Raw genomic sequence first — 16292 nt, 5'->3', positions numbered from 1 at the left:
CAAGTGTCTGACAAACAAGAGGAAAGCAAATATGACGGGAAATCTGAAAACCAGTTCAACTTTTGTTATTGTGAACAAGATCCTATAATCTATTTCTGTGCTGCCTTGCCACCAAAGATCTTCACTTGGCTTAGCCGTGGCTAATGTCAAACCTGCTAACATTCTGAATCCTGTCGCCCTACAATCTGCAGCACATGGCTTATACGTCAATGGGGAATCCCAGCACAGATGAGTGGTACTTTTCTAATGTGGTTAAGCATGTTAAGGTTTGCCAATGAGGAGCCAGGGTGACGTAAACAACCCGCAAGAAAGCAATGATCTGATTGTTGTTGTTGCAATAGACCTCTGCAGCGATTAGACCAAGAAAAATACCAGTATAACCCAGTGAGTCAGAATGGCTACAGGCTAGTCAATTACTGTATAGGGTTCTGACAGACATCTACAATTATTTGACATGTTTTTATAGAATAACTTTTTTAAATCTCTGCCTGGGATTTGGGTCATTTACCAAATAAGATCTTGAGTTTGGTTGACCAAAGAATTTCAGGTTAGTGAGAGTGAGGGGGGGGGGGAAGACACAACCTTAGTTGATCTACATTGCAGTTAGATCTTAAGAAATGAACAAAGGCTTACTGCAGTGAACATCACTTTTAATGGATTATTTTCAGAAAACAGGCACATTAAACTGTGAAGACACAATGGAAAGTTACTCTAACATAATGGAAGAAAACTGCTATGACAGGGACTGTTCATGGTCATATCCTTATATTCCACAGCGGAGGGTGACAGATAAACATCGATACAACATTACATTTGTACACGTACAGTACATACATAGACTGGAGCGTTCACAATAACAAATAGACTGCATACGCTTGTGCAATAGCTTGCTTTTCTCATAACTCAGTGACCAAATACCTTTCCCCATGTGGCCATGGAGCATAAGGAGACCAGGAGAGGAAGCCAATTGAACACTATTTGAGACAGATGACGAGACCTCAAACATCTGACAGTCTACTGTGTGCCACTTTAGCAGGAGCTGATACTGTCCATCAGAAACCAACACTATCAACTATCCTGTCAGTTTCCACAAAAGACCTCGTCATTCTTCACCATCATCAGTTTCATTGTCATCCAGTTTCACTTTTTCCTCAATATTGGTCCAAGACAAAAACCATCCTCAGATTCTGAGAATTACCTGGCTGGCCATTTTCATTCCGTTACAGGGAACTCTATGTGATAGTGTCCATGGGCAGATGTTATCTAAAGTTCTGTCCTTGCGCTATTGCTCAGTTCTTTAGTGTTACTGTCTGTGGGTGGACGTTGTCCCTCAGTACGGGGCCATTGGGGATGCCATGAAAGGGAGATGGATGGAAAGAGAACTAGATGGTTGACAGTGTCTGGGGGCCCATTTCCCTGGCACCACATCAGTGTGGTGCCGATGAACCACAGGATGGAGGGAGCCAGGAGGAAGAGAGGAGGGGAGGTTATATCTACTGTAGCCTCACCCCACACAATTATTCTACTCTTGGAATCGATTCCAAGTCCAGCTTTATGTGTACTGTCGGCGAGATGGATTCACAGATCACTGGGAAGTGAGTTGAGCAATAGAATACAGTTCTTTTAAGTCCAATTCTGAAGACCCCTATTGGACAAATGCACAGGCTGTCTGAAGAGATGCCAGCCAGGGGCTGGTAGTGTGTGTTTGGTCTCCATGGTAACATGAAGCAGTTGCCATAGTCTCTATATGCCGTACACAGGATTACATAATGGTGAGAGTATTCAAAAATCAACTATCTGTGAGAGGATATTGCAGAGTAATATTACAAGTCATGAGGGTTATTCACAAAACTTGAACTCCGTAAATATACTTGCATTCTTTCCTTTTTATAAATCCTGACTTTAAATCCTGGCCTCATGCATGCTCTTCGTTTACAAAAGCATAACACAGATTGCTGTCAATGTTGTGTATTTGACTATTTTCTGTATTGGTAAAACAGGTGGCATCAAGTTTTTATAAATAATCCCCATTTCTAATAGTCGAAGCTAGGAGTGCATTCTTTCATTTACGAACAACAGAATCATATCTTGTCTGGAAGTGCAGCTCCCTCTCAGGGAGAATATCACAGTAAAAACAACAACACTGTTTATCCCATTTCCCCTCATATACCATGGGCCCCCACCCATAGGGCATTAGCCAGCACGGTCCTTAATGTGTGTGGAGTTCAATAGGGAATTATGGGAAGCCAATCTGACTGAGGAAGCTATGGGTGGGATGTCAAAAGTTGAAAGGTCCTTTCTATAGGAAGTGGTGGTTTCATGACATCACCAACCCTGGGTTGGGTCTTAAGTCTCTTCATCATCATGATCCATAGGAACTGTATATACACTGACCATTTAGTTCATAGTGTCTCATACTGAGCCACTTTTTATTCACTTAGCCAGCATTAGTTAATTAGTTAATGGGGTAGAATGGAATGTGTGTGTGTGGTGTTACTGGTAATACAGCATGTTGGCACACAAAGCCGGTGATGGGGTTAGCTTGTGGATTAGCTCTTCACACCCCGTTGATCAGGACCACAGTTTGGGTGGTGGTCTGGGAACGGCTTTGACGTTCGCGCTTGGTGTTCTTGGAGTTGACGTTGCGCGAGCATCGAAGAGACAGGAAGCTGAGGCGGACCTCCAAGCCCGTGGTCTTGTTGGTGTTTGGTACGGTGGTGCTGTTGTTGTTTACAGTATTGTCCAGCTCACCCTCCGCTCCCTCTGCTCGGTCACCTGAAACACACAGAGAGGTATGCTGTGTGAGCCTGGTGATCTATATTGGGAGCCCCCCACACCCCACTCTGTTACCCTTTCTCACTGGTCCAAAACTTTCCGCAGGCTCTTAGGGACCCAGTGGAGATTAGGATTTATCCCCCAGCAGTACTGCTAACCTGTGCCTCTGCACCTGCTCTGGTCTAAGCACTAGGCAAGCTGTCACTATGACTAATAGGTCTCTCCTCTGGCTCAGGTGCAAGTCAGACAGGAAGCAGAAGACGATATGTCTTACTGAAAATAAACACACACCATCAATCTCTCTTCTTTTTCACTTGTCTGCATATGTACACACTACCTCATACAGTATGCACACACACTCTAAACCCAGCTCTCCTTTTTTACTTTTTTGGCCACGCACACACACACCTCTCTCCAGGTCACACTCAGGTGATGATGCCCCGCTACACTCGCTGCGTGGTCCCAGGACAGGCGAGATAAGGCCAAAGTCAGACAGCGAGACTGGGCTGGGAAGGTCCAGACTGCAGGGGCGTGAGGAGGGAGCAGGGGAAGAGGAGGGGCAGGGCGAGGGCAGGTCCTGGGGGCTGTTTGGGGAGTGGGAGGAGGAGACCAGGCTGCAGGTGGAGTGGGTCTCTGAGTCCTCCTCTGACATGGCACTGCTGCAGGTCTCATCCTCAAACGACTCGGACGTCACTGCAGAGACCGAGGGGAAGAGTGGTTGAGATGTAACAAGCCTTTACTGTACAACTGAGGAGTGCACATGCAGAGCATCAATGTGGCATCCACTAAATAAAAAAATACACACCGCGAGAGATAGAGAGACAAAGGGAGTAGGAAGAAAAAGCAAACGAGGGAGACAGACGGTGGGCAGAAAGGGGAGAGAGACTTCTTGAAATACTGCAGCCATACTTTACACTGAAAGAGAGAGTGTAAAGACACAGTACTTCAAGACTAATATGAGATCCATTTTCTGTGTTGGGGTCAAAGTCCTCAAATTCCAACATGGATGGCGAATGAAGGAATGTTTTAATGACCTTGAACTTTGTTTACTGCCATCGGACAGTTTGAAATAGACACACTTTATATGTAGGTAGTACAGACACACTTTATATGTAGGTAGTACAGACACACTTTATATGTAGGTAGTACAGACACACTGCTCATTTGTCACTCTAGTGTTAATCTGCTAAATTGTAACTATTCGCTCCTATGGCCTATTTATTGCCTACCTCCTCATGCCTTTTGCACACACTGTATATAGACTCTTTTTTTCTACTGTGTCATTGATTTGTTTATTGTGTTATTGGCTTGTTTATTGTTTACTCCATGTGTAACTCTGTGTTGTTGTCTGTGTCACACTGCTTTGCTTTATCTTGGCCAGGTCGCAGTTGTAAATGAGAACTTGTTCTCAACTGGACTACCTGGTTAAATAAAGGTGAAATAAAACAATACATCTACTAAAAGACAAATCATCAACTGTAGCATATTGCTGTTTATGTGGGTTAACGCGCAACAGCAATAACCTTAGCAAATGGCGGCAGAGTGGGTCAGACAGCAGTAGGGCTCTGGGGTTGCCATGGAAACATCCCATCGCAGCCCATAATGCAGGACACTAGAAAGTGGATCAGTGAGTGACACGCACTGCTCTGAACATCTACTCTTTTCATCTGACTACAGTTGAGCCTCAATCTCATCACAGTGTGTATCTTCAGCACTTAACTGATTCGGGATGAAGCAAATTAAGCACTGTGTGTCCAATGACCGTTGTTAAGTTGTCATATCATGGGATCTTCTGCAAAGTCAATACAGGCATTTTAAAAATCTGGAATTTCTTATTAAAGAAAATTGAATGAACAGACTTCTTTCAAAGAACACATTTAGCATGTATTGTACAGTATTTAGACACCACCGCAGGGCAATAAAGTCAACTCCATACAGTCTGTGCCTTTAAGGTTCCAAGTCTAGGAAAAAAGTATAGGAAAACATTCCAAGAAAACAGGCAACCCTCTCAGGAGCCGGACACCATCTCCATGACTTTTCTTAGAAAACATCAAGACCTCCCTGCACAATGCCAATAACAGCGTTTTCTAGGAATTCCTACGAAGGTTTTGAAGAACAAGTCAGAAGGAGACTCAACAGGGTGTTTATGTGCCATACCCAACTACTAGTGAAAAGTAGGCGCGGCTGGCTGTTTAGCCTCACTATCTAGGACAGCTGATCCAAGAACAGTTTCTGCAGTTTTCAAGCGCAGAAATGAAATGACCAGAACATCATGCACTGTAAGTGTACTCACTGGAGATGCCATCCGACTCTATCTTGAAGCTGGCAATGTCATCCACGGCGACACTGTCGCCATCGGCGCCCACGCCCCGCCCCCGGGGGCCCATGGCTGAGTTGCGTCGGCGTTCGTGGATCTCGTCTGAGATCATCTCCAGGTTTCTCAGAGCTGTCTTGTACCCTTCTTTGGCCTGGCTCAGCTTGGCCTGCAACTCATCCACGTTCTTCTTTAGGTGCTACAGACAGACAGAAAGGGAGTCATTGTTAGCAGTAGCTTGGTATACACAGTTAAGTACACACACACACACACACACACAAAGGCAGAAGATGAAACCATCATTGCCATAAATGGTTCAGACCTGAGATGACATGGCAATATGTTCAAGGTCAAAGTTTATTGACCTAGGTCACATTAGTAAAGATCTAACCACAGAGCAGAGTCCACAATAATAAGACAGTAAGACTCCTTAAATCTAAAATACCTTTAAAAAGGCTGATAAAGGCAGGCAAATTACAGTGTAGTGTAGTGCACACATACCTCAAGCTGTAGGTAGTACTTTGCCTTCAACTCAAAGTAAGGTCTGTGGGAGGAAGGAGGGGAAAAAGAGGGAAGGAGAAAGATTAGAGGCAATGACAACAACTCGGAATACCTCTGTGCATATCACCAAGGCAACGGGGTGTGATATAGAGCTATCACATTAGATGAGCTGACTGTGGAGAAAGGATTAGACAGAGCTGAGGCAACACTGATAGGCTCAGTCCCAACACTCTAAAACAGACTATTTTCTCATCTCATCTTCATGACACTTAATAAGTAAGAGGACTGGCTAGGTTTCAACCATACTGATTACACATATCAAGTACATGATCTGTGGTCATGACGGAAAGGAGACGAGGGAGCTTTTTAAGGCTGTATGGATTCACAACAGCCTCAGTCTCTCAAGTTAAGGCGGGGAAACATTAGAGCCCCCTTACTCTACACCTTACACTCCCTCCCCAAAACAGGCCTCCAGTCTATAGAGTTTTGTAAAAACCTGATAGCATATACTAACCAGCACACCGCCACATTGTCTCTCTTTGTGGTGCTCGGAATAAAAACAGCCACTACTTCATCATCAAAGGTCGAAAATGACTCCCTCAACCCACAGGAGTTTGGTGGCACCTTAATTGGGGAGGACAGGCTCGTGTTAATGTCTGGAGCAGAATCAGTGGAATGGTATAAAATACATTAAAAGCATGGTGCCATTCCATTAGTTTCTCTCCAGACATTATTATGAGCCGTCCTCCCCTCAGCAGCCTCCACTGTTGCACGCACATTTACCTTTTGCAGATTTATATTCATTTGTTTTGTTCATTGACCTTTTTCAAGCTACTGAAAAATTTACGTCATTAAAGATCAATGTCTTGGAAAAGGTCACTGTTGACAAATTAACATGGGTGTGTGAATGTGTGAGTCGCAGACCATTTGGTAATTGACGCAGTGGTCGTATCAGGTTCACTTTGACTTCTCAGTCTTTTAACTCTGGTGCGGTTCAGTTTGGGTCGCAACACAGTCATATGGGACTCACTTGGACTTGTTGATGGTGCGTTTTAGTTTCTTCTCCAGCTGTTTCATGCGGCCCATGGCTGCCGTGTACTTGGCTGCTGTCTCCTTGTGCACCAGCTCACTCCGCGTCTTTGTATGCTCCGCCTCCATCACCTGCAACAGCCAATCAGAACTCAGTCTGGCAGCTACACAGAAATGTGACAACGTGACTTCCTAACTTGCGAAGCATCAATTTCCATCCACATTATGCCTTTAACCTTTGAATAGTAACATTCAGGTGTCAAATGTAGGTTTGACAGACAGTCATGTTGCACTAATGCAATTCGCAGCACCCCATTCCCTCCTCCCCCTCCATGCAGTACGGTACTCACTCTCTGGGTGGCATGGTTGAGCATCTCCTGCCAGGCTGAGTCAAACTGCCTGGTGTCCTCCTCCAGGAGCCTCTGCTCTGCCAGGGCGATGGTCTCTTTGGCCGCGCGCAGCACCTCCGTGGCCCTCTGGAAGTCCTGAGTGGCTCTCTGGGCCTCCAGCTGAGCCTGGGCAATGGGTAGAGAGACAACATGTCAGATATGCACTGAGATCAGCCACAGAACCAGACCTTCACTGGGTCTCCTCCAGAATCATCTGCACAACAGATGGGATGAGACCCTACCAGACATACTTCATGACTGGGTCTCTAGCTGGGCCTGGGCAACGGGTAGCGTGACAGCCTGCCAGACGGGCACCTGAAGAGGCCATGACACTCTGCCGCCAGCCAAGTTATCTGTCACCATGAAATATTATGCGGGCCATGTCTGGCCATAGGGGTTGAACCCCTGCCCCTACTGGCAGCTGGCCAATGCCCATACTAGGCCAAATCCTTGATCTGTACACCTCAAGAGAACTCTTTCCTCTTGCAGGAAATTAACGATGGGCTCTTCAGTCAAGAAATGACTATATCCAGTGTCTCTATATAACTACAATGTAAGCACTTCTCATAAAATGCTGTTTTTAAAAACAAGAGACACACAAAACCTTCAGCTCAAACATTGACAGGAATAAACCAAATCAGCTGTTGAGTCAGCATGGAAAATAGCAACTAGGCGTAATAACAAACAAGGCCACCAAAGGTCCTTGTGACTGACGATGGAAACTCGCCAAACTGTCTTGTGGATAAGATGTTCCTAACATCAAAAGGACTAATTTCGGCAAAAACACAGAAAGGTCATGACGTATGGTTGTGTCTGTGTGTGTGTGGGTCTGTCTGTGTGTGTGGGTCTGTCTGTGTGTGTGGGTCTGTCTGTGTGTGGGTGGGTAACAAGGCTGCACCTCTTGTTTTCCTATTGGTATCTATTGGTTCTCTCAGTAACATCCAGCTTTGTTTTAAAACATCCCTCCCTACCCACTCTGAATGTTCTGTTCTGAGGTCAACCAAAACATTGTAGACTGCTGCCAGAGAGAACATACAAGTATTACCCCTTTACTCTCTGTGCATATTTTAGCCCAAACGGGTCACTTAGTAACAGATAAACTCCAAAACAGTTCCCTCATCCGGCCTCTGTTACGATAAGGTACAGTACAAATCAGAAGCTTAGACTTCTTGTTTGTGTTGCCATAGCTGCAAAGCTAATCCTTTTCTTATTTATCCACTTTTCCTCTCTAATCTGTCAGTCATAGCAATTGACAGAAACCCCCTGTAGCTAGCGCTAATACCCTAAGCCCCTCTCTGCTCTGTGGGTATTAGTAAAGCATCAACTCAAGACTTTGCCCCAAACCCACCAATAGCGTGTCTAGGGAAGGTGATTTACTGTATCTGTGTGTGCACGAGTGTGTGTGCACGAGTGTGTGTGCACGAGTGTGTGTGTGTGTGTGTGTGTGCACGTGTGTGTGTGCACGTGTGTGTGTGTGTGCATGAGTGTGTGTGTGCATGAGTGTGTGTGCATGTGTGTGTGTGTGCACGTGCGTGTGTGTGCACGTGTGTGTGTGTGCACGAGTGTGTGTGTGCACGAGTGTGTGTGTGCACGAGTGTGTGTGCACGTGTGTATGTGTGCACGAGTGTGTGTGCACGTGTGTGTGCACGAGTGTGTGTGCACGAGTGTGTGTGTGCATGAGTGTGTGTGCACGTGTGTGCATTTCCTGTAGAGGTTAAATATCATTCCAACGTTTTACAGTAAGGAAGATAAAACATTACTGATCTGCCAAAAACGAAATCCCAACTGAACTATTGTTCAGTTAAAGTAGTCTGACTAGTTTGGGAGGAAGTGAAGGTAGATATACACTGACTCCTTGGCTGCAAGCAACTTATGAATAAGTCACAGCAGAGAAGAATTCCAACAGGATCTCATGTGACTAGAGATTCCTCTGACCTAATTTAAGTGAGGAACACATTGAGTCAACCCAAAGAAACAAACTTTAATGAAGTGATCATGACCTATGGAGCAGTATGTGGTATACCTCAAGACCCTACTACACAAGGATCTGCAAGCCAAGATATTCCATTTTTTTAGACAACAACATCTCATTACCTTCTATGGTAATTTGATTAGCCTTCCAAATGCCAACTCAGCACAAAATAAACAACCTCTGCCTTGTGATCACACAACCCATTCACAGACCTTCTCATGACATGGATGGGCAGGTCGTGCACATAGAGTGTTGGGTCCAACCACATGTTAACCTATGTCTATCACTTCACTGTATGGACGAGTCATGAGTTTGAATGCCTAGGAATTAAACCAGGGCCTCTCTTTCACAAAATGGTTTGGCATGTTGTTCACAAGACTTACAACCTACGCATGCTCTCATTCAGACAACTCTCTCTCTTTTCGCTCTGTAAGCACATTCAGTGATCTACTTTAAAATCACTCTGCATCATTGTTTCCCCACTAGCCCCAACAAGCAGACTCCATGCTGAGAAAACATGCCCCACTCCCAGGAACTCCCAGTGTTGTCCACTTAGTCTGATGCAGAAGGAATCACCTCTGGAGAAAGGACTTTTCACCAGACGATACCGTCCAATGGCTGACTCAGTTCATAGAAATAATACTGCAGTGAAGCATAATACTGTACAGCACAATGTTCTTTGTGCATCTATCGCTGTCTTTAATTGACTTCAGCAGGAATCACTCCGAGATAGCAGGCTATTCATAAGGAAGGCAACAGGACTAGTCTGCAGACTGGCAGATACAGAGGCTATTTAGTGGCACACTAACAGTGCATTCGTAAAGAATTTAAAAAATGTTACGTTACAGCCTTATTCTAAAATGGATTAAATACATTTTTCCCTCATCAATCTACACACAATACCCCATGTTAAAGCAAAAAAAGTTTTTTTAGAGATGTTTGCAAATGTATTTAAAATAAAAACAGAAATACCTTATTTGCATAAGTATTCAGACCCTTTGCTATGAGACTTGAAATTGAGCTCAGGTGCATCCTGTTTCCATTGATCATCCTTGAGATGTTTCTACAACTTGATTGGAGTCCACCTGTGGTAAATTCAATTGATTTGGAAAGGCACACACCTGTCTATATAAGGTCCCACAGTTGACAGTGCATGTCAGAGCAAAAACCAACCCATGAGGTCGAAGGAATTGTCCGTAGAGCTCCGAGACAGGATTGTGTTGAGGCACTGATCTGGGGAAGGGTACCAAAACATGTATGCAGCATTGAAGGTCCCCAAGAACACAGTGGCCTCCATCATTCTTAAATGGAAGATGTTTGAAACCACCAAAACTCTTCTTAGAGTGGCTGCACGGCCAAACTGAGCATTCGGGGGAGAAGGGCCTTGGTCAAGGAGGTGACCAAGAACTTGATGGTCACTCTGACAGAGCTCTAGAGTTCCTCTGTGGAGATTGGAGAACCTTCCAGAAGGACAACCATCTCAGCAGCACTCCACCAAGGCCTTTATGGTACCTTGTTCTGGTTCCTTACGGTGAAGCATGGTGGTGGCAGCATTATGCTGTGGGGTTGTTTTTCAGCGACAGGGACTGGAAGACCAGTCAGGATCGAGGGAAAGACGAATGGAGCAAAGTACAGAGAGATCCTTGATGAAAACCTGCTCCAGAGTGCTCAGGACCTCAGACTGGGGCGAAGGTTCACCTTCCAACAGGACAATGAACCTAAGCACACAGCCAAGACAACACAGGAGTGGTTTCGGAACAAGTCTCTGAATGTCCTTGAGTGACCCAGCCAGAGCCCGGACATGAACCTGATCGAACATATCTGGAAAGACCTGAAAAGGGCTGTGCAGCAACGCTCCCCATCCAACCTGACAGAGCTTGAGAGGATCTGCAGAGAAGAATGGGAGAAACTCCCCAAATATATCCCCAAAGTGCTTCAACTAAGTACTGAGTAAAGGGTCTGAATACTTATGTAAATGTGATATCAGTTTTTTATTTTCAATACATTTGCACAATGTTCCAAAAAATCTGTTTTTGCTTTGTCATTATCGGGTATTGTGTATAGATGGATGGGTATTGTGTATTAGAATAAGGCTGTAACGTAACAAAATGTGGAAAAAGTCAAGGGATCTGAATACTTTTCAAATGCACTCTATAAATGTCACGACTTCTGCCGAAGTCAATGCCTCTCCTTGTTCGGGCGGTGCTCGGCAGTCGACTTCACCGGTCTTCCAGCCATCATTGATCCACGTTTCATTTTCCATTGGTTTTGTCTTGTTGTGTATTTAACCCTCTGTTTCCCCTTGTCAGAGATTGTTTATTGTTAGGCTCGTGGTTTATGGATTGGTGCGCGACGGGTTCTTATACCCACATTTATTTTTATTATGTACTTTGGTTTTGGAGTTTTTGTTTTACGTTATTAAACTACTCCATTATACCAAGTTTGATTCTCCTGCGCCTGACTTCCCTGCCACCTACACACACGGCATGACAATAAATATATAAGTACATGTATTAGTATTTAATAGTGTTCTGTTCCTACTGTAGACTGCAGATGAACAGAATTCCAACAGAGAGACTTCTCACAGCAGGCCTACTGCTGTACACCTGCTCCACTATAAATGATTGGCAACCCATCCCTTCTCCTTAATCCATCTCTCCTCTGCCTACTCCTCTCCCCCATCACCAGTTCAGTCCTGCTGCCACCGTGATCCATCATTCTATTCTTTTCAGTTTACTCATCCCATCTTTACCCTTCATGTTCAGCTGCCCAGTGATGGTGTAAAAAATAAAAAATAAAAAATTTAAAAAACTGTCCAGCCAACATCAAGACTAGGGCATAATTTCTCAGACACCTTTCAAAGCTGGGCTCTCAGGAAACTCATAACCGGAGGGAAGAGGGAGAGATAGACAGATTATTAGGGAGGATGAGAGGTGGAGGGGAGAGGAGGCATTAGTCTATTTATTCAGCACATTCCATTGAATTGTTGTGTTGTTATTCACTGTCCTCTCCAAGGACTGTAAAGGACTGTGGTTTCAAACTTTCCACCGGGGTATATTTGGCCTCTATAAGGATGGTAATACCACATCAGCTCTGCATTTCCACTCCAGTTTCTGTCTATATAAATAGATCATAAGGTCTACTACTTCTCTCCATCACACAGATACTTCATAGGCCCTTGTAACAGGGATTTCCAGGTGATCAAAAAGGAGAGCGGACATTGATCAAATCAATTACAAATCAATCCGGTTTATTACAAGTTGCATTAGGGAGACGCCTCCGGAATAGGAGCAGAGAAAATGTCTAACTATATGAATCACACAGCACCCAATGTTCTGTAAACACCAGGGGGCTTGTAGGAAGTCACAACATCGGATGCTACAGAATCACACAGTGTCACAGATCCATTATCAGTGTGTGCTCGAATCCTGTCTGGACTTTACACAACATTCAACACTTGGCAGACATTTGATACAGGTCAAAGGTAAGATCATCAGTACATAGTTACATCAGATAATGATAGAGTAACAGGCGCCAAACGGCTTCATTAAATATGGTACTTAAACATTCATGGTAAACTCCTTTTTCCCTTCCCCAAGGGAATGCTTCTGTCTGCATCTCCCCACAGATACAATCTACTGCAGCCCTCATCCTCCACATACAATCTACTGCAGCCCTCATCCTCCACATACAATCATGTTATTACATATCAATCCATATCCACAGTAACTCAAATACCCCAAAATAATTCATCAAATAATTTCCCATTACAGCCCTACGCGTATTTTAAATTAAACAAGCACCAACACGTGCACACTCAACTGTAAGTAAAGTAGAACTTCATAATAAGACCACACTTTCTCTTTGTGCATAAGAAAATTGGATCCCGCTCTACACAGCCTTTAAATTATTCAGAGCTGGCGCTCTTCGGAGCCCTAACAGAGTATTCATTTGGTTAACCGGCACATGTTCAGATAAACATCTCTTTGCTACATATTCACACTTGCCTCCATGGCTGCACGCATTTAAGAGAAGCTTTGAAATATAAAGCATTCCTATAATCTTCATGGCATACATTTGACAAGACGTGCCAAGACTTCAAAGACCAGAGAGTTTCAGCTAAACATTTCTCAGCAGACTATCAACAAAAGTATCAGCCGTCAAAGAGAACACAGCCACAGCTGTTCCACGAGAAGTAACGGATTTAATCGATCTCCTCAGTTAAGCAGGGCAATTCATCGTGGTGTAAAAGGAGTGAAATTGAGTGAAAAGGGCCTTTTCAATTGGAGGTCAATGATTTACAGTCAGATAGTAAACATGCATCTCTGCAGTCAGTCACGCTTCGCTAGCCTTGGCCTTAATTGTGTCCCAATTGAGACTGTTCATTTTGCTGTGAGACACAAACAAATTGTGACTGGCCTAGATATGTCAGAGACCCACAGAGTTAATCCTGGAGAAGTCGTTAGACCGCACATGACTCAGGGAGAGCTCGTCTTCATCATGCTTCACGGTCTGATGCTACAACAACCTAGAAGCTGTACATCGATCAGGCCAGTCTGAATGTTACCTCTGAGGCAAAGTGAAGGAGCAACAGTGTTCAGACACAGACATGGAGATGCAAGCCACTTGTTCCAAGTGGTTGCCTAACCATTGCTTAACTTCAGTGTTCCAGTCCACGTCTAATGTGCTGAAGCACCACTTGTAATGAACAGCTGCCTCTTGGATTCCTCAGCACACTCATACGATGTTCCATGGCTGCAGGCATGGACAGCAAGCGTTGACACCCAGGACCGCTGCCTGAAATGCCAGATGGACTGGTCCATTTTTAGCACAGTGAGCCTGTCTAACTTGGGTTTTTAGCGCAATATGATAATTATCTGGCTAATAATGGGGAAAGAAATGGGCTGGTGTGGGGGCCTTGAGAAAATAAATGGGCCAATTTCAGGTTCCAGTCTGCCCCTTCTGAGAGAGACACACGCACGTGCACGAGCACGCACGCACGCACGCACACACACACGCACACACAGCTGTATTGAGTCATTGTCAAGCTGAGATGCCATTATTAAAGCAACTCTAGTCCTGCTTACTGAAGCAGTAATCTAACCAGGGCTGACCAGCATCAACATGCACCACAGGCTGGACACCACAGGACAGGCTGGCCGCACACTTCCCAGGAGGACAGAGCATGGCTCCAGCACATGGCCACAACCTTGTCTCTGCTCCCCCTCGTCATCCTTCCCTCCATCCCCATGTCTAGAGGTCGAACGATTATTTTTATTTTATTTCACCTTTATTTAACCAGGTAGGCTAGTTGAGAACAAGTTCTCATTTACAACTGCGACCTGGCCAAGCTAAAGCACAGCAGTTCGACACAACAACACAGAGTTACACATGGAATAAACAAACATACAGTCAATAATACAGTAGAACAAAGAAACGTCTATATACAGTCAGTGCAAATGAGGTAAGATAAGGGAGGTAAAGGCAATAAATAGGCCAGGTGGCGAAGTAATTACAATATAAAAATTAAACACTGGAATGGTAGATGTGCAGAAGATGAATGTGCAAGTAGAGATACTGGGGTGCAAAGGAGCAAGATAAATAAATAAATACAGTATGGGGATGAGGTAGTTGGATGGGCTGTTTACAGATGGGCTATGTACAGGTGCAGTGATCTGTGAGCTGCTCTGTCTCCAGCTTCAGTGATTTTTGCAGTTTGTTCCAGTCATTGGCAGCAGAGAACTGGAAGGAAAGGCAGCCAAAGTAGGTGTTGGCTTTGGGGGTGACCAGTGAGATATACCTGCTGGAGCGTGTGCTACGGGTGGGTGCTGCTATGGTGACCAGTGAGCTGAGATAAGGCGGGGCTTTACCTAGCACAGACTTGTAGATGACCTGGAGCCAATGGGTGTCACTTCTCTTGCGTTCTGTGCAACAGAGTCAGGGTATATGCAGCAGTTTGGGCGAACTGTGTGAAGACCATTTCTTCCTAACAAAAACCGTAATTAATTTGCCAGAATTGTACATAATTATGACATAACATTGAATGTTGTAAAATTTAACAGCAATATTTAGACTTGGGATACCACCCGTTCAATAAAATAAGGAATGGTCCCGTATTTCACTGAAAGAATAAACGTTTTGTTTTCGAAATGATGGTTTCCGGATTTGACCACATTAATGACCTAAGGCTTGTATTTCTGTGTGTTTTATTATATTAGAATTAAGTCTATGATTTGATATTTGATAGAGCAGTCTGACTGAGCGGTGGAAGGCAGCAGCAGGTTCGTAAGCATTCATTCAAACAGCACTTTCCTGCGTTTGCCAGCAGCTCTTCCCAATGCTTGAAGCACAGCCCTGTTTATGACTTCAAGCCTATCAACTCCCGAGATGATGCTGGCAATACCATAGTGCCTATAAGAACATCCAATAGTCAAAGGTATATGAAATACAAATGGTATAGAGAGAAATAATCCTATAATTCCTATAATAACTACAACCTAAAACGTTTTACCTGGGAATATTGAAGACAGGAACCACCAGCTTTCATATGTTTTCATGTTCTGAGCAAGGAACTGAAAGTTAGCTTTTTTACACAGCACATATTTTACTTTTTTCTCCCACACTGTGTTTTTGCGTTATTTAAACCAAATTGAACAGGTTTCATTAATTATTTGAGACTAAATTGATTTGTATTTATGTATTATATTAAGTTAAAACAAAAGTGTTCATTCAGTATTGTTGTAATTGTGATTATTACAAATATATACACTGCTCAAAAAAATAAAGGGAACAATTAAACAACACAATGTAACTCCAAGTCAATCACACTTCTGTGAAATCAAACTGTCCACTTAGGAAGCAACACTGATTGACAATAAATTTCACATGCTGTTGTGCAAATGGAATAGACAACAGGTGGGAATTATAGGCAATTAGCAAGACACCCCCAATAAAGGAGTGGTTCTGCAGGTGGTGACCACAGACCACTTCTCAGTTCCTATGCTTCCTGGCTGATGTTTTGGTCACTTTTGAATGCTGGCGGTGCTTTCACTCTAGTGGTAGCATGAGACGGAGTCTACAACCGACAGAGTGGCTCAGGTAGTGCAGCTCTTCCAGGATGGAACATCAATGCGAGCTGTGGCAAGAAGGTTTGCTGTGTCTGTCACCGTAGTGTCCAGAGCATGGAGGCGCTACCAGGAGACAGGCCAGTACATCAGGAGACGTGGAGGAGGCCGTAGGAGGGCAACAACCCAGCAGCAGGACCGCTACCTCCGCCGTTGTGCAAGGAGGAGCAGGAGGAGCACTGCCAGAG

At 44.3% G+C, this 16292-nt stretch overlaps 1 protein-coding gene across 1 annotated transcript in view; it reads right to left on the bottom strand.

The window, feature by feature from the left end:
- Positions 1-633: 633 nt before the first annotated feature.
- The window catches only part of LOC112222903 (SH3 domain-binding protein 5), a 37622-nt gene continuing 21963 nt past the window's right edge, over positions 634-16292 (bottom strand). Inside the window, exons 5-10 of the mRNA XM_042304636.1 lie at positions 6970-7134; positions 6621-6751; positions 5591-5633; positions 5069-5288; positions 3184-3468; positions 634-2775 (exon numbers count right to left, since the gene is read on the bottom strand). Of these exons, the coding sequence (XP_042160570.1) occupies positions 2558-2775; positions 3184-3468; positions 5069-5288; positions 5591-5633; positions 6621-6751; positions 6970-7134 (1062 nt within the window). The 3' untranslated portion in view covers positions 634-2557. The remainder of the gene's footprint in view (positions 2776-3183; positions 3469-5068; positions 5289-5590; positions 5634-6620; positions 6752-6969; positions 7135-16292) is intronic.

This window comes from Oncorhynchus tshawytscha, linkage group LG23 (genome assembly GCF_018296145.1).
Source record: "Oncorhynchus tshawytscha isolate Ot180627B linkage group LG23, Otsh_v2.0, whole genome shotgun sequence".
Classification (NCBI taxonomy): domain Eukaryota; kingdom Metazoa; phylum Chordata; class Actinopteri; order Salmoniformes; family Salmonidae; genus Oncorhynchus; species Oncorhynchus tshawytscha.
The sequence above is the reverse complement of the archived record's forward strand: the minus strand, read 5'-3'. Positions and strand labels throughout refer to the sequence as shown.